The sequence below is a fragment of the Aspergillus ibericus genome (assembly GCF_003184845.1).
Source record: "Aspergillus ibericus CBS 121593 unplaced genomic scaffold BO80scaffold_18, whole genome shotgun sequence".
NCBI lineage: Eukaryota > Fungi > Ascomycota > Eurotiomycetes > Eurotiales > Aspergillaceae > Aspergillus > Aspergillus ibericus.
In genome coordinates this window covers 417189-436851 of record NW_020292116.1, presented here as the reverse complement: position 1 = coordinate 436851, position 19663 = coordinate 417189, and the positions used below count along the sequence as shown (strand labels likewise).

At 52.7% G+C, this 19663-nt stretch overlaps 9 protein-coding genes and 1 non-coding gene across 10 annotated transcripts; 4 read left to right on the top strand and 6 right to left on the bottom strand.

The window, feature by feature from the left end:
• Positions 1 to 62: 62 nt before the first annotated feature.
• On the top strand, positions 63 to 2821 carry BO80DRAFT_406432 (putative sister chromatid separation protein (Src1); the record flags this gene model as incomplete). The annotated part of the gene is made up of 2 exons (XM_025717755.1): positions 63 to 1642; positions 1773 to 2821. 2 exons carry the CDS (start codon positions 63 to 65, stop codon positions 2392 to 2394), a joined length of 2202 nt encoding a protein of 733 aa, XP_025575670.1. The 3' UTR covers positions 2395 to 2821.
• Positions 2822 to 4828: 2007 nt separating this feature from the next.
• BO80DRAFT_66223 (Zn(II)2Cys6 transcription factor domain-containing protein) lies at positions 4829 to 6014 on the top strand. The gene is made up of 3 exons (XM_025724686.1): positions 4829 to 5073; positions 5282 to 5415; positions 5546 to 6014. Exons 1-3 carry the CDS (start codon positions 5070 to 5072, stop codon positions 5909 to 5911), a joined length of 504 nt encoding a protein of 167 aa, XP_025575669.1. The 5' UTR covers positions 4829 to 5069; the 3' UTR covers positions 5912 to 6014.
• Positions 6015 to 6539: 525 nt separating this feature from the next.
• Positions 6540 to 7450, top strand: BO80DRAFT_66022 (uncharacterized protein). Its single transcript, XM_025724684.1, has one exon. The coding sequence runs from the start codon at positions 6749 to 6751 to the stop codon at positions 7226 to 7228; it is 480 nt and encodes a 159-aa protein (XP_025575668.1). The 5' UTR covers positions 6540 to 6748; the 3' UTR covers positions 7229 to 7450.
• A 1617-nt stretch (positions 7451 to 9067) lies between these two features.
• On the bottom strand, positions 9068 to 9148 carry BO80DRAFT_t142. Its single transcript has one exon. It is a non-coding gene; the product is annotated as a tRNA-Ser (tRNA).
• Positions 9149 to 9468: 320 nt separating this feature from the next.
• Positions 9469 to 11322, bottom strand: BO80DRAFT_65882 (Metallo-dependent hydrolase). Its single transcript, XM_025724683.1, has 4 exons — positions 11022 to 11322; positions 10844 to 10975; positions 10493 to 10795; positions 9469 to 10448 (listed from the first exon to the last, which is right to left on the bottom strand). Exons 1-4 carry the CDS (start codon positions 11287 to 11289, stop codon positions 9667 to 9669), a joined length of 1485 nt encoding a protein of 494 aa, XP_025575667.1. The 5' UTR covers positions 11290 to 11322; the 3' UTR covers positions 9469 to 9666.
• A 386-nt stretch (positions 11323 to 11708) lies between these two features.
• Positions 11709 to 13347, bottom strand: BO80DRAFT_493447 (uncharacterized protein; the record flags this gene model as incomplete). Its single annotated transcript, XM_025723818.1, has 2 exons — positions 11709 to 11801; positions 12819 to 13347. The coding sequence occupies 2 exons, from the start codon at positions 13345 to 13347 to the stop codon at positions 11746 to 11748; spliced, it is 585 nt and encodes a 194-aa protein (XP_025575666.1). The 3' UTR covers positions 11709 to 11745.
• Positions 13348 to 13786: 439 nt separating this feature from the next.
• Positions 13787 to 15036, bottom strand: BO80DRAFT_424890 (D-2-hydroxyacid dehydrogenase family protein). The gene has a single exon (XM_025719393.1). It carries the CDS (start codon positions 14924 to 14926, stop codon positions 13901 to 13903), a length of 1026 nt encoding a protein of 341 aa, XP_025575665.1. The 5' UTR covers positions 14927 to 15036; the 3' UTR covers positions 13787 to 13900.
• Positions 15037 to 15126: 90 nt separating this feature from the next.
• Positions 15127 to 16086, bottom strand: BO80DRAFT_424889 (uncharacterized protein). The gene has a single exon (XM_025719392.1). The coding sequence runs from the start codon at positions 15901 to 15903 to the stop codon at positions 15295 to 15297; it is 609 nt and encodes a 202-aa protein (XP_025575664.1). The 5' UTR covers positions 15904 to 16086; the 3' UTR covers positions 15127 to 15294.
• A 45-nt stretch (positions 16087 to 16131) lies between these two features.
• BO80DRAFT_464592 (uncharacterized protein) lies at positions 16132 to 17067 on the bottom strand (the record flags this gene model as incomplete). Its single annotated transcript, XM_025722663.1, has 1 exon — positions 16132 to 17067. One exon carries the CDS (start codon positions 17065 to 17067, stop codon positions 16132 to 16134), a length of 936 nt encoding a protein of 311 aa, XP_025575663.1.
• A 1278-nt stretch (positions 17068 to 18345) lies between these two features.
• On the top strand, positions 18346 to 19379 carry BO80DRAFT_474114 (double-time; the record flags this gene model as incomplete). The annotated part of the gene is made up of 3 exons (XM_025723184.1): positions 18346 to 18418; positions 18472 to 18973; positions 19010 to 19379. Coding segments are annotated over 3 exons (945 nt in total), but the record flags the coding sequence as incomplete, so codon positions are not given.
• Positions 19380 to 19663: the final 284 nt, after the last annotated feature.

The window sequence follows — 19663 nt, the reverse complement described above, 5'->3', positions numbered from 1 at the left end:
CCTTCCCCTGCTCCCCTATCGATTTCCCCGTGGTGTTGATAAGTACGACAATTGCTGACACCATGGCGGACGGTCTGGAGTATCTTGCTCCTGATTTTGACCTAAATTCCCTCACCGTGCCGCGTCTGCGATCCATCCTCGTCAGCCATGATGTTCCGTACCCAGCTTCCGCCAAAAAGGCACAGCTTATCGGCATCCTGGAGGCGGAAGTGCTGCCGCAGGCGAGAAAGTTGCTGAGAGAGCGCGAAAGAGTAAGGAGGACTAGTGAGGGTATCACTGATATGGGCAGTCGCGCGACGTCTGTGGTCAGCGACTACGATGAACGCGACGTTCCAACTAGGGACTCGATGCCACCTCCACCTACGCCTTCGACGGTATCGACAGCTACTGGAAGAAGAGGACGCTCCAGGGCCAGCGTTCGGGCATCGACAGCTGACACCGAGGAAAGAAATGCTACGGCTACTCCTTCAATGAGCTCGAGGAAGTCCGTCCCCAGATCGCAGTCGAGACGCTACCGCACATCGGACACGGAATCGCATGACAACCTGCTGGCCACGCCTGTGGCCACTGACACCATGACCCCTCGGAAGTCTACTACCAGAAAAGTTCGACGGAGCGACATGACACCATCGGTAGACCCGCAGCCGCCCCTTTCTGCCATCAAGTTGGAGCCCAAGGAAGAGAGTGTGTTCACAGACGATAACCCATTCCAAAGTGGCTCACCCGCCCGCTTGGATTACAAGAGCCCCAGGCCCTCCAGTCATAGATCGGAGAGGAAAAGTAGTTCGCGGTTTTCCCTGGACTCTCCCGCCTTCAGCAACAATCTGCGGTCGAGAAAATCGGCGACGCCGATGGATATACATGATCCATACGGTACCACTCCATCCAAGCGGTCGTCACTCGAATTTCCAATCTCGAATCTTCAGACCCCACAGAGGAGCTTTGCACCGGTCAAATATGAGGACGAAGAAAGTGAGTTCAGTGGAGGGGAAGAATTCACACCAGAGGAGCAGTTGGCGCTTGAGAGGGAGCATGCAGACTTGAATTATAGTGCTCCAACCAGACGGCCACAGAAACAAGGAGCTGCGAGCCGAGCTGCGCCTTGGGTCATTCTCCTTGTGTTGTTCGCTAGTTTCGGAGCTTGGTGGCGCAAAGAAAAGATTGAGATCGGGTTTTGTGGCATCGGCAAACCGACTTGGTCTCTGGCAGAAACCAGGGTCCCCGAATGGGCTAATGTCCTCGAACCCCAATGCGAACCCTGCCCTCCGCATGCCTTCTGCTACCCCAACTTTGAAGCCCGCTGTGAGCACGACTTCCTCCTCAAGGCCCACCCGCTATCCCTTGGAGGGTTGGTTCCGCTGCCCCCGACATGTGAACCCGACAGCGAAAAAGCACGCCGGGTGAAGGCCGTTGCTGACAAGGCTCTGGAAGCGCTGCGGGACCGAAGGGCCAAATGGGAGTGCGGAGAGCTCGCACAGGATAGCCAGGACAAGACTGGAGCAGAGATTAGCGAGTTCGATTTGAAGCAAGAAGTCGGAAGACAACGTCGCAAAGGAATGAGTGACACTGAGTTCGACGACCTTTGGAAGGGAGCACTGGGCGAAGTGGTTGGACGGGACGAGGTCGTGACCAAGGTGAAGCAGTAAGTCTTGTCAATTCCCTTTTCTACTTTGGAGGCTCTACCGCACCGGCCTGGACCTCATGGCGGCACCGAAGGGATTAGATTCTGACGTGTATTCACGGAACTAACAGAGGCGACCCCATGATTACAGACCATCTTCTGTCCTCACCCTCACTTCGACCTCCGTCAGCCGACTCCCCCTCACATGCGCCTTCCGCCGCAACATCCGACTCTCTCTCGTCGCGTATCGACTCCCTCTTTCAGTTCTAATCGCCTGTGTCGGTGCCTTGCTTTACGCACGCTCCAGGGTTCGAGCTCGTCGCTCTGACATGGCTCGAGTCCCCGAATTGGTCGCCACAACGCTTGACCGCCTAGCGACGCAGGCTGCCCTTCATGCTCGTGGAGCTGCTCGCGAGTCATACATTCCCATTGGTCAATTGCGCGACGATGTCCTCCGGTCCGAACTGCGCGGCAGTCGGCGCGAGGAACTGTGGAAGCGCGTCCGCAGCGTGGTGGAAGGCAATGCCAACGTTCGGGCTTCGGTTCGTGAGGGCCGTGGCGGGGACGTTGCCCGTGTCTGGGAGTGGATCGGAGGGATAGGCAGTGTCCGAAACGAGATGGAGAGCGGCGCCACGACCGGCCGCGAAGGCGGCAAGGTTCATTTCTCGCCTCTGCCCTCCGAGCAAGGCCGTGACCAAACTGTTGGCGACGGCATGCTGGCCCAGAGCCCGGGAAAATCACGCAAATGGGATGAGGGCCGGCCCATCTACTAAGGCTCTCGCTACCCACTGGGATCCTGTTTGCTTCATGTGTTCAACCTCTTCTTGGAGTGATATTTTTGCCCTCTACATTATTCTACCACTTCGTGTGTACAATTTTTTTTTTAGGATTCCCATGCAGTTCGGCTTCAGGATTTTGAAATACGAAGGCCCTTCGGTGTGTTGCGTCCTCCCAAAGCCATCCAACGGCACATCGTTCGTACGGTAATACCAGGTGGACCCGCAGTCTCAGCGCCTTCTTGCGGTTTGAGATGCACGGGAGCTCGTCGGCCGAGTGGTACTGGAATATATCTCCGAGGTGAGTGGTGCACGGCAGCCGTGCAGGTTACGCGCACGATTTCCGGTGATCATCCGGGAATGTTGTAGTTATTACTTCTTACTGCATGTAGTGTGTAGTTACTGTCGATAGCTGGCCGATGGGATATCGCCAGAAAAGTCTGGGTCATGACATCAGGGTGGCGTGATGAACCGATGATTCGCTCGATCACACGACCCCATGCTTCGGAGCGGGTCCCAGCCTATGAAGCGTTTAGTACTCCTGGCTGCCGGGCTTGGAGGGAGGAATCCATGGGTGAGACATCTACTAGTCCTCCGTAGTATGTGAGGTCAACGACATTGGCGGATGGCTTTCCATGCAACAACGTCTGTCGCACCCGATATTCGGCCGCACAGAACGGACACCTTGGTGACTTGATGAGATTATGACCTGGGTCCCTCGATTGTGGCTTTCGCTTGGAGCCGATCGCTGATCATCCACCGTTGGGTTACGACGGACCCAGCAGAGTGCTTAGTATGGGCGGTCGAGGTAGTTGTCAGGTACTATGAACGGTCTCCACGGATTCTCGTCGCGTCGGTTACCTGGAAGGGGTTTAGAGCGCAACCTAATTGACGAGCAGTCGCTGCTCGATAAACGCTACTCCATAGTAATGTAGATTGGTTCGGAGATAGACGGCATGTTCCTCTTGCTGGTGAACCTGGGTTAGCACTGTAGCCTAGCATCGTGTCAATCTGAGTCGACCATGCCACTTGCCAAGCACCTTGTCTTGCCAGCCTCCAAGAATCCCGGAGAGCCCGAGAGGAAAGTCAAGGCTGGGTTTGCCAAAGCGCCTCGAGATGGGGGAAGGATGGCCCAAGAATCTAGACTTGGGCAAGTTCCGACCGGGACTAGTTAGTGGCGGTGGGCCGTCCGGCACGTGAGCGTCGCCTTGCAATGACAGCCGAACCTCGTCGACGAGATTCCAGCCTGTCCAGCTCGCCAGATGCTCGTCGTGCATGGCCGAGACTCCATCCCCCTGCAGCGAGCAGGCCAGACACTTCACGACCCCCTCAATGTCTAGCGAAACTTTACGGCGCGTGTTTCTGGGTTCCAAGCTGGTGGACACGGGCCCTACCCCAAGTATGAACTGAGTTGGACGCAACCAGGCACTGGGCCATCACCGTGGATGGATTGCAACTCACATCTAAGCTTCGCAGAACCAGTAATCGGGGGACACCCGCAGATGGTCTGTGTTGCTCAACCTTTCTCTTTGCATGCGTGTGGGTGGTCACGCTGTGGCTAAGAACCTCTGGTAGCAGATTGTTGACGAAGACTTCGACCCAGCGGACTAAAAGCTCTGGACCCTCTGCTCGTTCCGCTGAGGGCCTATCATATGGGTCGGATAAAACATCCGGTAGGAGGCAGCCATCGAATTCGCGCAATTCGCGCAGAGCATCCGTCGTGACTTTAGTCACCCACTGGTCCTCCGTTAATTTGGCCCGAGGCCTGCCTGCACCATTCCAGTAATTCTTTCCAGCACAAGAAGGGTTGCCGGCGCGAGGAAGGGACACAACCGGACAGGTGCAAGAAAGCCATCTCATCCAGCCCACTGCCTGCAGCAGAAACAAGGATAGGAGAAGCCAACCACACGAATAGAACCGAAACCCGGGGGTTCCAAGAAGGGAGAGAGCCGGTAGATCCGCTCGAAGGGGAAAGAAACTATGTTATTCAGGGAAAGGACGGACGGGGCCCCTAGGCACCTTAGTTGCGCATCGTCCGGTTGGTGACGAAGGAATGCCCAAACCAATCCTCCTGTCTGACCGCTGCTGGGCGGTTCCCCTCGGGCACCTGGGTTTTCTCGAGACGGAAAGACTGGGTTTGGGTCATCCCTGATGGCGAGAGCGATGGCCATGGGGATTGCCCTTGCCATGCAGCTCTCTCTCTCCCTCTCTCTCTCTCTCTCTCTCGCTCGTTCCAACGGATGACTTCGGTGTTTTCCGGCAATGTGAGCCCTGAGCACCCCATGCGCCCCATATCTTGCCAGACATTGGCCCTCTCTCGGCTCTCCTTTGGCCTCTTGAATTGGGAAGGTTCTCAGCTGCCACACACGCCCGACGATTTGCTGTGCCTGGAACGACTGGAGGAGGCCCACATCCACCCTTTGGGGACGGCCCGTGGGCCTGCGTGCGTAGGCCCCCGATGTGTCACAACTCACCGATTCTTATTATTTTCCCTCTCTCCCTGTATTGGGCCGTAATTTTGAGTTTTTATTTTTGGAATTTATTTTTTTTCCCCTCCTCGAGGGAGCAGTCAGCAGAGGGTGCTAATTTCGCTCATCCTCGACCGCCCGCGGTACTGGTGCGACGACGCTGCAGGACCTGGGGGCTACTAGTAGTAGCCCGGTCGAACATGGATGGGTCAGTCTCATGAGATGCGCCTTCAGGCGAGGCGTGTGCTCCTAGAACTTTCTACCCGCGATCTTATCTGGCACCTCGCTGGTCCCCCTCCCACGGGCCTCTTGTTTTCCTACCCGTTGCTGCTGCTGCTGCTTCTTCCCCCCCCCCCCCCCCCCCTCTTCCCCCCCAAACACAGCCAGCTTGCTTCTAAAAGTCATGGCCCAGCAAGGGTCTGCGAAACCTTTCCGCCCCATTGCCCCTCGGAGGATCCCAGAGCCTCCAGTCCCGGCCGCTGCGCCCGAGGAGGGGAAAATCAAGCGAGCTTCCACGGCTTGCGGGGAATGTAAACGACGTCGAACGAAGGTAACACCCCGGCCCAGCACACCTTCCTCCTCAGTTTCCTCTGAGGAGATCTGTCCTTCGTCATGCCTGGCGATGGCCCCCTCTCGACCATCTTCTTCTTTCTGTTCTGACCTGGGTGGCCGCATCACAGTGTAGCGCTGATACTACGGGGACTCCGTGTGCTGAATGTGCTCTCCACGGCCGGGAGTGTGTGATCGATGAATTTGCCGACAAGCGACGCAAGGTGGCCGCCAAGCGGACTCTGGAGGATCTGAGATTCTACCGGGGGTTTCTGGAATTGCTTCTCGAGGCGATTCGCATCGGTGATGACGCCTTTGTCGAGCGCCTTGTCAATGTCATCCGGGCGGGCGCGTCCTATGATGAGATCCAGGCTCTTCTGGCGAAGTTTGCGCCCAGTGATGAGATGAATATGCCAGATGGAGTGGATTTCGGGGTAACAGACAGCAATAACAACAGTCCGCCGACCAGCTCGAAGCCCGATGGTATGACCCGATGACCAGACGAACGAACCGACCACCACCGACCAAGTATATCAGCTTGGTGACCCGCTTACCTTTGCCGACTACGACTCCTACGCTAGCACACACCGATAGCCCCGATTTTACGACCGGATACTGAGAGGCAACTCCATCTGCCATTTGGAGGGAAAAGCGAAGAAAGAAGAAACGGACCGGGATATGTGGAAGGGTAATTTGCGTCCCTTAGTCACTGTTAATCAGAAGAAGAAGTGAGAACATACATTTGCCAGGCCTACCAACCACAGATATCTTATCTTCTGCATTCTCTTTCGCCCCCTTCTTTCTTCTATGTTGGCCGCAACGGGGTGGTTCTCTATGCCCCTCCATTCGATGCCCCTTTATGCCATTCGAGACTGTGACAATCAACCATGGAAGAACTAGGTGCTCTCTATCCATCCCCGCTGGGGCCGAGGATCTTTAGCGATGCAGACCACTCTGCGAACTATAAAGTCTCCCTGGATGGAGGCTACACGGGGGAAAGAGGTGGAGTCCCGCCTGCCAACGGGCTAGCCCATTGGAGCCGGTGGGAAATGGCACTTGAGTGAGGACGTGCACCGCAGCTGCAGCCGGCCATTCTTCACCCGGCCGTCATATGCCGATCCATGGGCTTGAATGGCACGTTGGTCTCGCTTAGGGGGCGAGGTTGGGTCGCCGACAGCAAATCTTGCATATGCAGATCCGCTCGTGATTGGGCCTGGCAATCGTGCTCACTAATCCGGCACTTTTCACGATGTGCAGGCCACCTGGCCTATCAATTCGAACAGCGCCCTCCTGTTTCTGTCACATCTTGATTTGTTGACCAAAACATTTGGTTCATGCAGATTGGGCCGCGATCTTGTCGACTACGAACACGTCAGATTGTGCTGGGGAAGGTTACTGGCGTTGAGCCTCCTGGATGGCCGTTGGGGCTCCACTTGGGGAGATCCGTCCATGCACAGCGTGGTTGGGTTTGCGGGGGAAATCAAAGCTCTTGGAAGGTGGTGAGCCGACAGCGAGCGAGTCTGCTGCCTGATGTCATATCCAGCTGCACCGTTGCCTTATGCATGGCGATGGCAAAGGCACAGAACCGTGATGCACTCGCCGTGTGGGGTTCTTCAGCTAACTTTCGAACTGGTTTTATTATCCAAGCGTTCTCACTGGTTGATATTTCCCTCATGCATCCAGGGACTCATCCTTTGCATTGGCCGGTGATGGCCATGACTAAATTGATTCTTCTTTTTTTTTTTTTTTTGTGCAACATCAAACTGTTGGGCCTCAACAGTGGCTGTAGTAGCCACATGCGTCACGAAGGTTAATCTGCATTGCTTGTCCCTCACTGTAGAAAGCCTGGGAGACCGTCGTGCATTGCTGCAGACTAGATGTTACATCAATCGCCACCCCTGTGTCAAGTCCATCGCCTCATCTATGCCGTCGATGGATGATTGCTCCATTCAGTGCTGCACCCCACCACCAATCACATCCCGTATCCATCCACAATGGAAACTTTGCTATCACTGCCAATCGTACCCTGACAATACCAATTTGAGGCCCGTCTAGGCCATGGTTGTCTCGATCTGTAGATTCCCCTATCAACCTTTAACCTATTTACCCACCTACCAAATCAGTAAACTCAGTGCTAGAAACATGATGTCATCAACCGACCCTGAACATCCCTCAAGCCTCCAGGAATGGGTTCTTCTCCGTGAGTACCTACTTGCACACCTTCATTAGGCTAAGTAGGTAAAGTCGGATACTATGCATTATATGTGGGAGTAAAGTAATCCACTGCATGTCGAATCAGATCTGATCAGTTCTGCTCTTTCTCCCTCTTGCTGTTGTTCGAGTCGACAATGCCATAATGTACTACACCCCCAAATCTGGATGGAGTACATCCCAGATAGCACCTGAAACATACCTACATACCTTCGATGGATCATGAGATCATAGATATACACCTACCTGCCTACCTTGGTAAGAGCTGAGGCTGATGCCCTCTGATCGGATCGGATCTGGGGGGTGTGAGCCCATGGTTCGGAACAGTTCCGGGGTCATTCCGGTCCGGTCCGGTCCGGGTGTATATATATATATATATATATATATATGCACTAGCAGGGGTGGATGGATAGGTAGATAGATAGTGATTTATACAGAGTACGGAGTGGATAGATGAAAAGAGGATGTCGGGTGATAGATGGCTTAGTACGTACTTTGTGGTCATTGTTGTTGGTATTACTGCTAGTACTACTACTATTACTACTAGGATAGCAAGGTGAAATTCCAGTAAGACGTGATATGTTATTCTATGTTGATAGTGATAGAGGTGGAGGTTGGATTATAGCGACCTAGAATTGAACTTGATGTCTGCCTATTATGATGATTCGTTCGAAGAAGTGTTGAATTCGACTTCTATTATATACCCGTTCAAGGATGATAAGGGATAACTAATTCGGTGGACTATATGTCTTGGGCAGTGAGAACGATACTCCGTTACAGTCAGTCCCAGCCTGCTCCCTACTGTATTGCGTCCAACTCATCCTCATTACATTTATCTCCATGTCTTGTCGAAAAGGAGGTAGTTATTAGACCAACAAGGTGGTTTCTTTACTCTGCGTAGATAGAAAACCCCACCGATTGGTCAGGTACTTCTCACTGATTATTGAAAGCGGACCACATCTGAACGGATTTAAATCCGGGAGTGAACCAAATTTGAACGCATTTGAATCCGTGAGCCCCGTAGAAGGGTCACGATAATATTAGGTTATTTTATTGTATTATAGTCACTTACTTGTCGAGGTGGTCTGATCCACAGTGCCCCCCCCCCATTTACCATCAAGGACTTAGTTCGAGGCATTGGGCAGCTATCCGGGGTCTTGATAACTGACACGGTGGGAGAAGGGAGAGCCTATTTCGGTGATATTCAACCTTGTAGGAATATATCTGCAGAGGGGAAGGGGTATAAATTGGTGTGGTGGTACGACTTAAGTCGTTGAGTAGGTAAGTAGTCCAGATAGAGCGTGGAATTTCCTGCAATTGCAGACAATCAGCAGGTAGAAGATTTTCGGAAAACGAAAAAAGACACCAAATTGAGAGAGAATTAAGAATTAGGAACACCGAAAAAAAAAAGGAGCCCGAGATGAACCATATCGGGAAAATTTCGTCAGCGGCAGGATTTGAACCTGCGCACGCGAACGTATCAGATTTCGAGTCTGACGCCTTAACCACTCGGCCACACTGACTTGATGAAAATTATAGACAGCTGAAGGCATACTTGAAGATTTGTGTAACAAACAGGGCCAATAAAGACATTCGGAAAAGTTATGCGAGATGGTTAGTGACAAGATTTTGGTGTTCATGATCATGAAAGGGGTTCGAGAAAATTATGGAAGACTGTCGATGACAGGAGTTATGCACCCGCACATATCGGATTGTGAGTCTGGCATTAATCATCTAACCACACTAAATCTCGGACAGCAGTAACAATTATAATTGTAACCCAGGTAGCCTGCACCCGATGTCAGTATAGACTAGCAGAGGCAATTGGAAAACTGTGGAAGTTTCAGAGTCTGGAGAGTCTCTAACCCAAGGTTTGCTAAACATCAAAGCCCCGTCTATGGACTCTGAGGCATAAGGTAGGTGAATAACCGCATGGAGATAACCTGACTCGTACAATTGCAGTGGAAATGTCCTGTTTTAGGTAGAGGAGAGGGTCTGATATAGGTGCTATTCAGCATGCTTGGTCCGATGTAATGGCACATTACACAAATCGATTCGGGTCGGCGTGGAACAATTTGATTGCTGCAGGAACCATGTGTTCAAAGTCGGTGGCCTCGGCCTTTACCATGGCGTCCTCAACCCTATCCCGACTCGCAATCAACTGCTGTGCAACGCTACCCCAGTCCGCGGTTTGCTTAGGTACTTTGACCTCTGAGAAGGACGGGTTAATCTCCACAGGAACCAGCTTGCCATCTCTCTTGCGGATTTGTCCATCGACGATAACGGTGTCAATGTCGCGGACCGAAGAGTGAAGAACAATCGCTGCCACCGGGTACTGCTCACTCGCACAGATCATCCCAGGACTCCTTCCATCGAAGATGACAAGATCGGCAAGCTTGCCCACCTCGATGGACCCCAATTTGTCTTCCATTCGTAGGGCACGTGCACCTTGGATGGTTCCTAGGCGGAAGACATCCTGCACGGAAAGGCTCAGCGAGCGGGGAGTCTTTCCAGTGGCGAGCACTTCCTCATTACGACGAGCCCGTTCGCTCTGCAATGCAAGACGCATGTGCGTGGCCATGTCACTGGAGCTGCTGCTATGACAATCGATTCCGAGAGAGCTGATGTCGCTGCATCCCTCCTGGAAGCACACCGGATATCCATGAGCCATCTGCAGTTCACTACCTGGGGTGGAGGAGATCCAAGATTTTGCCTTGGAGAGCTTTTCAGCATCGGTGGTGGTAAGATGAGTCGCGTGGGAGAAAAGGATATCCGGGCCAAGAAGCCCATAGTTGTCGAGCAGGTCGACGAGAGAATTATCACCTGTCCTTGTCAGTGTGATTCACCCTTAGTGAGGTATAACCCACTGAAGTGGCCCCGAACGTAGTGCGTAGTGATGACCTTCACTCCTGCTTTGCGGGCTCGGTCGTACAGTGATACCACGGTATCTTGGGGAAGCATGAGCCCATCGAAGCCCAGACCAATCTGCACCCTGCCATCACCATAAGGAGCTGCAGCGGCTAGGTCATTCAGCTGCTCCAATACCCAGTCGTCAAGAAGGTTTCCATCCGTTTCGAATTCCGGCTTCCATGCCTTGAGCTTGGCCGTGGGTGTATAACAGAAGACGGACCGAATTCCCGATGAGACGGTGGCCTCAAGGCCGTTTATCGCTACTTTGGTGAGCCGTAGTAGAACGAGGCTGAGCGTATATCACTTACAATGAGCGGCGGAAACATTCATATGCGCATGATCCACTACCGTCGTGGTGCCCGCGTCCAAGGCCTCCAGACATCCTGCGAGTTCACCCCAGAAGATATCCTCAGGGGTAAAATTCACTTGTTGCATGTTCCCTACGCAGATAAGCAATGTGCATGCTATCATGAGAGGATGACTGACCAGTGGGCATATACTCCAACAAAGTATGGTCAGCATGGCGTCCCTTGAGCTGTGTCTGCCACAGGTGATGATGCGTATCGATAAAACCAGGCGACACGATCTTGCCCGTGCAATCGATAACCTGGGTCTCTGCTGACGGGGGTGCAATCTGGGACGCGATCTGGGCGATCTTGTTTCCCTCGATCAGCAGAGAATGCTTGTGAAGCGGCACGACATCCTCGCCGGACGGGACAAGTATGGTCGCGTTCTGGAGCAGGATGGTAGGCATTGTGGATGAGTGCTTGATACTTTCAAGCCGAGGACTGAGAAGTGGACTTTATATGCAAGGCGCGGCATCCATCGGGCCAAAGCTCATATCCCGGGTCTGGATTGGTGGCCTGACTAAACCGCACGTCATTCCCATCATGCCCACTAATTTCTGACGCGGGGATAATATCGGACACCGACATGCCGAAGACCGACGTGAGGGCCGGTGATGGGTTACCAATTGTCTCAGCCAGATATAGGGTGTAACGAATCACAATGCTTGTGTCGACAGACCGCTAGATAAAGCCCTTGCTTAGTAGCTATGCTAGCTCAGGGGTGGTAGGTTTAGCGAGATGCCTTCGAAGCATATCAAAACCCCCACTCTCCTAGAAAGACTTGGGCCGATCCTTTCTGACTTCTAGAGCTCAGGTGTCGATGGATGCGGGTCTCTTAGATCAAATCGATGATCCGGCTATCCTTATCTTCGGTCCTCGGTGTTATCGGACTGCTGCCAGTCATGGCCGAAGAACCCATCTGTCAGCAATCCTCTTGCAGTCTAAGCAAATCCTTCAATAAAGGTCTAGAACTCACCCTCATGACTCGTACATCTCTCGCGGACATGTGTATCCAACGCAGAGAGGAAGAGAACTAAAGCATTCCAGTGCCAGTCTCAAGTCTGTGCTGCATCTCATTGACAGTATTTTCCTAGGTCTGCAAGCTATTGCCAAAAGCACCCGTGTCACTGCTCATGATGAGGATTATCGTCGCCTCTGGAGACAAGTCAAGTGATGGCTGTCAACTGGATCGAGTCGAGTCTGTTCTCATCTTATATGTTGATGATGATTTATCCGCTTGCAGGATGATCTATCAGTCAGCATACTCTGAAAAGGGTTCGTGACAAAGAATGTCACTTGCTAATAACGTGACCACTTGATAGCATCCCGGGGAGCATAGGAGCATAGCTCACCTCGATAACAAGATCTGTAAAAGAAGATGGAAAAGTCTACCTGTGACCTTTCTGTTGACTACACGAAGTCAATGAAGTGATGGAGAGTAACTGTGAGAATGCAAACAGTGGCCGGACGAATGGGTCCGGTGCCCCGCCTGACATGGTTATGCCATAGCATGTGAGTAAACAATCATCCATTTATCCACCCAGCATGTGAAGATCAATATTCACCGTAATATCAGGTCCTCACGAGCATATCTGCTCCAAGTAACTTTTTCAGGCATCCTTACATCTTTATGTAGACATCTCATCGGACACAAGGATGTCTGAGGCCAACCCTGCAATATCCCAGACATATAACACCGCCTACTATAGAACCATCCGCACCCACGATATTCAGTACATTCATTCGACTCTAAACCCACCACTCAAATCCAACCCTCTATTCTAAACCCACCAACCACTCTAAAACGCAAACAAAACAAACCAGCCACCCAAAGTCTAATCTATCACCCCCACCATCCCAACCCAACCCAACCCTCTGACCCCTCTACTGTGCACACTTTACACTTCCACTTCTACCTCCCCTCACTGAGTAGTACCATCCCTCTCCCTCACCATCTCCCCAATATGCCCATTCAACCAATACCCCGCCAACACCTCGGGCCCCAAATTCTTCGCCCCATCAATCCACCCCTTACACTTCTCCCCGCTCCCACACGTACACTCAAACGGCTGATCCATCTCCCACTCCGTGGAGGGGTAGAAAAACGTCAACGGGTCCCCGGCCTTCAAGTCCCGGTCATCCACGACCCGGACTTCCATCTTCTCCATGTCGAAGTTGATGGTCGGGTCGCAGGAGTGGTTGCAGTACACCAGGTCCGAGTTTAGTTCGATGTGGCTGTCGGGGCCGGTTTGTACGGATGTGTAGGCTTTTTTGGAGGGCGTGGCGCCGGTGATCTTGGTTAGGAGGGAGCCGGCGGGCAGAGAGACGAGGCTGTAGGCGCCGCTGGCGAAGGGGAGGGGGCTGCGGTGGATGCGGATTAGACCTGGGTGGGTGGGGGTGGGTTCTGTTGTTGTTTTTGTCGTTGCAGTGGTGGTGGTGGTTGTTGTTGTCATTGTGGTGGACATGGAGGTAGATAGGTAGTACTAGTACTACTAGTTGTAAGGTGGTAGTAAGGTGGTAGTAAGGTGGTAGTAAGGTGGTAGTAAGGTGGTAGTAAGGTGGTAGTAAGGTGGTAGTAAGGTGGTAGTAAGGTGGTGGTAAGGTGGTAGTAAGGTGGTAATAAGGTGGTAGTAGTGAGGTGTAGTGGTAAGGTAGTTTCCTTGAGAAAGAGACGAGGGCAGTGAGGAGGGGCAGAGCGTCGAGGGACAAACAGCAGACGATGGCCTGCTCTATTTAAGTACCTGACATATACACCGCGGCATGTTGCATCGCCGAGGTGTCTACGGACGAGTGGGACGCAAGACCAGTGACGACGGACGAGTGACCAGCAGATCCCGATGGCGCATCATTGGTAGAGGGGCAGGCAGCTGTTTATGGTTATCTGGTGGAGCTGCCGAGGTACATCACGTAATGGTTGGCAGCCTGCATTAGATCCTCACTATGGCTGCACTCTGCAGATGGCGCTCATGATGGCTCTACCTTCTTCCATTCTATTCGAAACAAACACTTCAATTAAACTCAATTCAACCGCACCGTCAATTCCTGCCCATTCAACCACCGCTCCAAATTCTGCGCCACCTCCTCATACCACCCATGGATCTGCTCATCACCATACCCCATATGCGGCGTCAACAAAACCTCACTCCGCCCATCCTTCCCCCACGCCGTCGTCCTCCACACACTCTCCACCGGCAACGGCTCCGGCTCAAACACATCCAACGCCGCCCCAGCGATCCCGCCCGCATTCAGCGTCTCCAACAACGCCGTCTCATCCACCAACGGTCCGCGTGACGTGTTCACCAACAGCGCCGTCTTCTTCATCGCCTTCAACTCTTCCCGCCCCACTATCCCCCGACTCCGCTCCGACAACACATTATGCAAACTAATCACATCGGCCCGCCGAAAGAACTCCAACTTGTCCGACACCGCCGTGAAACTACCCCCGGGTAATCCCATCGCCGTCGCCTGTTCGTCCGCCTTCTCCTGCGTCAGGTTCGTCGACCACGCGATCACCGTCATCCCGAATGCCTGCACCGCGATCCGTCCCACCTGCGCTCCTAACTTGCCCACCCCGAGCAACCCGAGCGTTTTGCCCGCCAACGTGAGACCAAGTGACCCCTGCCATTCGCCCCGTTTGATGGCCGCGTCGTCCCGCGCGATATGTCGCGCCACGCCGAGGATCAAGGCCCAGGTGTGTTGCACGGTGGAGTTGATACCGGGGGGGCGACGCTGCGTGCCGGCGACAGGGATGCCTCGTTCCGCGCAGTAGGCGGTGTCCAGGGCGAGGTTGCGCGTGCCGGTGGTGAGGAGGAGTTTGAGATTGGGGAGGGCGGAGAGGGTTTCCTTAGAGAAGGGGGTGCGTTCGCGCTGAGCGACGATGATGTCGAAGGGGTGCAGACGCTGGATGAGCTGTTTCTGTTGGGCGGGATCGCGCGGGTTCAGCGTGTCGGGGAAGTAGCTGATGTCGACGCGGGAGGTTAGGTGGGCGAAGTGCCGGGGGGAGATGTTTTGGTAGTCATCGAGGATGGCGAGCTTGGGAGGCATGTTGGCGATGTAGATGTAGAGGTTGATTGCGTAGTCTGCTGGATGGATGGGTGTTGGTGAGGAGGAAAAGTCGGCTCATATAACCCGGGATGAGGGTATATCCGGAACCCCGCGATGGGTTTTGATGCTCCGTTGGATCCCCGCACCGGTTATCGGAGGGGCTTCGGGGGATCATGATCCGTTGATAAGGGGGAAATGGCTGTTCCGTATGGAGTTTATTTCTACCTACTACGGAGTACCTAGATCATAATCATCAAGAAGCAAGCACGTAGCTCCGTTTAACCCTGATCAACCCCGGATAATACCCCAGATCCATCACACGAAGACAATATCCCCATCCCGTCACATCAAACCCTTTCACATTAAATCTACAACACAGCAACCACCTTCCCCTCCCTCTCCCTCTCCCTCTCCCTCTGCAACGCCCCCTTAATCTGCGCCCTCGACGCCGCCAACCTCCTCCCAATACTAGGCGAATACATCATACCATGCTCAGGCTCATCCCCCCAGAGGGCACGATACTCCTCCTCAAAGAAATAAAACGCCCCTTCGGTCTCAAACCCCGCCAGAATCAACGCATCCGGATCCCCCCGACAACAAGCACACCCAACAGGCTCATTATTCTCATCCGGCTTGGGAATGACGACGGTTCCGTCTTTCCGGCCAGCGAGGAGTTGGTCTTCGCTGGAGACGTAGATCGATTCGAAGATCGGGTCGAGGTCCGCGTGTAGTAGCCGGGTGGTGAGAGGGGCGTGTTCTTCTGTACAGGCCCACGCGGTGGTTAGGTAGAGCGTGCCGAGTGGGTCGAGGTGCGCGTAGCCGGTGTAGGACGGGTGGGTGATTAGGCGGGTGCCGGTGGGGGAGATGGTGGGGGTGAGGTTCGGGGTTAGGGCGTGGAGGGCTTCGATGCGCGCGTGTAGGGGGAGGGTGGCTAGGTGGGTGATGTGGTCGCTTAGGGTTGGGGTGTTGGTGTCCATTTTGGTGGATGGGATGGTGGTGATGATGATGAGGAGGAGGCAGTAGAGGATGCAGAGCAGACAGAGAGGCAGAGAGGCTGTAGAGGCAGATGGAAATGGGAGGAGGCTGCTGATGCACCGCCTTGTGAGTCACGGTACGCGGCTATGCACGTACACAAGGCTGCAGAGTAAATAACTGAGCTGTATTATTGACCTGTTGTAACAAAATCTATATACAAAGCAGTAGCTTTATGGTTTTGGCCATAATCGTATCTTTACCCGTTTCGTCGGTGGACTGGACTCCCGTGGAGGATCCGATTCTCTCTGGTTCGAGGCCGATGTACCTTGCCCTGTGCTGTTCTCGCTGTCCTCGCTGTCCCCTATGCTGTCACTGGAGCTAGTTTCCTGGTCATCGCTATTGGAGTTATTCTTGTAACCCCCACCATTGCCACCGCTATCATTGCTGTCGTCGCTCGTGTCATCGGAGTTTCTCTCTAGATTCACGAAGAGCCGTCTCCGTACGGATCGGGCGTGTTCCCTTAGATTCCTAAACGCCGCAATCCCACTCTTAAACTCATCCAACTTTCCAAACTGAAATGCTTTTATCTGTGTCATCTGGTAGTCTGTTTCGCGATTCGGAGCCTGCGACTCGATCGGATGAATGGCATAAATGGTCATGTGGTTTGTCATTAGCACCGCAACATAGGTGTATGCCATCTTGTCATACGATTTGGCTCTTCCATAACACTGTATCTCATGCATCGCTCGTGCCCCTAGAGCACCGCAATGCAAGGCCGCACGGCTCCCCGCAGAGCCATCTTTGTCTTCGAGCCGGTTGTAGAAAAAGAAATTGGGCGCAACCATCATGTTCTCGTCCTCCTTATTGCCGTCATCCTCACTGATGACGAATGGAATGATGAGATCCTCAAGGTCATCCATCATTTGGGGTTGCCGACCTTGGGGAATCGCGCCATCGACAACATCAGGCTTGGCCATGATCATATGCGGTACCAGGGGCGCAAAGTTGGTGAGCTGTCTGCGTTGGGCCGTCTTTGTACCCGGAAACCCAAGCTCGCGATTTCCAAACAAAATGTGGTAGATACCTTCTAGAAACTCATGATTCGTTCGATACCTTCGGCATAGGTCAATGAAGAATGTCCGAGTGTCATCGGCGATTGCGTCCATATCGAGCCGATCTTTCCTCATTACATCCCGCAGCGACCGATGATTCACAGGCCAGTTGTGCACTGCAAGCCTTTGATCGACTCCATGATGGTTTAAGTAGCCCTGTACATTCAGGTCATAGAATGAGGCAGGCTTGGGTTTGGGCGGATCATAATTTTTCCAATTAATGACACGGGGATACTATATAAGATTAGCTTTAGAAATTACCGTCCGAGAAGAAGACATACATCGATGAGGTGAGTCAGGTCAGGTCCGCCTCGTCTTGCAAATTCCTCAACGTTCCTGCAAAGCGCTTTCGCCGCTGGGGGAGTTTTGCGAATCCCTCTCAAAGGCCCGCTTAGCATTGATTCTCGATGGCGAAATTCCACAAGTGCCCGGTGCGTCAGGCGTATATTTGGGTGGGAGTCCCAGTATGCCTTGCTGAATACCAAGTGAAAATCTCGAGGCCTGCTGGTTTTGGTTCGCGCTCCTCCCCTCAGATGGACATTTGGCTGTGAGTTAGGTTGTCGATTCGGCTGTGGATTTGGCATGGAAGGGTTAGGTTGCTTCCGTCTGAGCCCGATTCGCTTGGTCCTGGCTCGTCGCCGTGGATGCTCGTCGTTTTGCGAATTGTCTGTCATGGTAGTTGATTGATACCTGGTGGTAGCAGGGAAGTTGAAGTTGACGATCAGACTCGGTTGTTGACTAGATATAAGTGGGCATCTCTCGGCTGTTCCATTGATGCGTCTTATTGTTGCTGGTGTTAGTCTTTGTTCAGCCCTGCAGTTCACATAATGGTGGGTTTGTCTATGGTATTTAGCCATTGTCTGTTTCGGGCTGTGAAGATGCTCAAACAGTCCTTGTCTTTTATTGTGCCGAATGTCCCGTGTGAAGAACTTGCTTTGTCTGAACAAAACTGTTCTATAACTGGAATCGGGGAGATCTGAAAGAGAAATGATCGAAGAATAGTGATGAACGAGATTGTCATGGCGAGAGCAGACAATGACAGAACGTGAGGCATCCTTTTGTTTTGTGCTTGAGCACAGTTGCGGACTGCTCGTATGTAGACAATACCACTCCCTATAATATCAAACATTTAGCATCATGTCCTTTATGCTTCAACAAACCCCTATCCTTTATGCAAACCATCATAATCATCTGTTTTAAACGGCTATATCCTTTCCTTCCAGGCCTCCATCCCCCCTCTCTCATTCACAACGACACAAACAGCTCGTTCACTCAAGATGCAACAGCTTGTAGGTGAATTCCCCTGATGCCTTCCACTCACTAACCAGCCAGAATATCATCATAGCCAATCGATTCCAGCTAGTCACATATCTCGCCGACGGTGGTCAAGGCGAGGTCTGGGAAGGTAAGCCCCCCACCAGCCCTTCAGACAAAGTAGTACCCAGCTGACCCCATCAGCACTCGACCTCAAGACCAATCAGCATGTTGCTCTCAAGCTTGTACCCGAGGACAATACCACCGACCTTACCACAGAGTACGACTTCTACGACAAGCTCCAACAGCGAAGAAGCACCGGCATGCTCCAAGTCCTCTTCTTCACCGAACAATTAGACGAGTATGCCATCCTGGCCTTGCCTCTTCTCGGACCCAATCTCCTCGACCTATTTCACTACTGTGGCGACCAGTTCAGCTTGAAAACGGTCCTACTGATCGCCGATCAAGTCCTGCAACGACTCAGGTTCTTACATTCCCAGGATATTATCCATCGAGATATCAAACCGGCCAATCTTATGATGGGGAGAGGAATTGACGGAAATACGATCTATCTTGTGGATTATGGCCTCGCCCGGGATAAGGTTCAGGCGCCTGATGATCCGTTGCACTATGGGCTTGACTTGGAGGCGAATGTTGTCGGTACGACTGATTATGCGTCTAAGGCGGCGCATAGGATGCAGTGTGAGTGATCCTCTACGGTGTGGGGGCTAAAGCTGATGAGTGTAGGCCAGACGTACCGTGACGATATGGAGAGCTTTGGGTACATGATGGTTGAGTTTCTTACGGGTAGCTTGCCGTGGAATGAGCTCAGAGCTTCTTCCAACAGATCGAGGGCAGAGAAGGTGGGGGAGGCAAAGGAAACGATAGCCCTGGATGATCTGTGTCAGGATGTTCCAAACGTGTTCAAGGAGTACTTTAAACACGTGCGCAATCTGCGGTATAACGAGCGGCCAGACTACGCTAGGCTCCGGAAGCTTTTTCGCTCGGAATTCCAACGACGGGGATACAAGTACAATCATGTGTACGACTGGACTGAGGAGCTGTTTCGGGAGGTTAACCTTAAAGCTGCTGGCGCTGCTAATTCTGCATGATAAATTCTATCTGATTGATTGGGATGTCTAGCTACTTACCCACCTACCGAGCCAAGTAGATAATTAGATGATTGGTCTTCTCCAAGGACACTTTTTCTCTTGTTCTCAGAATGATAGAGGCCAGATACGCAGGCCCAGAAACTTAGATCTACGTTGGAATAATCTGAACCATAAAGCGAACTCAGTCCGCTCAGACACGCTACACCTACTCCAAAACTGCCTTTCCCTCTTTCCACAACAAGCTTGATCTGCTTGTACTGATACAAATGCAAGATTTGTCTGCA

Coding starts and splice junctions, on each gene's coding strand:
- BO80DRAFT_66223 (XM_025724686.1), top strand. Junction 5,416..5,545: donor GTAAACGACGTCGAACGAAG/GTAACACCCCGG, acceptor GCCGCATCACAG/TGTAGCGCTGATACTACGGG.
- BO80DRAFT_66022 (XM_025724684.1), top strand. CDS start 6,749: ATGCAGATTGGGCCGCGATCTTGTCGACTACGAACACGTCAGATTGTG.
- BO80DRAFT_65882 (XM_025724683.1), bottom strand. CDS start 11,289: ATGCCTACCATCCTGCTCCAGAACGCGACCATACTTGTCCCGTCCGGC. Junction 10,976..11,021: donor GTTGGAGTATATGCCCACTG/GTCAGTCATCCT, acceptor TTATCTGCGTAG/GGAACATGCAACAAGTGAAT. Junction 10,796..10,843: donor GAATGTTTCCGCCGCTCATT/GTAAGTGATATA, acceptor TCACCAAAGTAG/CGATAAACGGCCTTGAGGCC.
- BO80DRAFT_424890 (XM_025719393.1), bottom strand. CDS start 14,926: ATGCCTCCCAAGCTCGCCATCCTCGATGACTACCAAAACATCTCCCCC.
- BO80DRAFT_424889 (XM_025719392.1), bottom strand. CDS start 15,903: ATGGACACCAACACCCCAACCCTAAGCGACCACATCACCCACCTAGCC.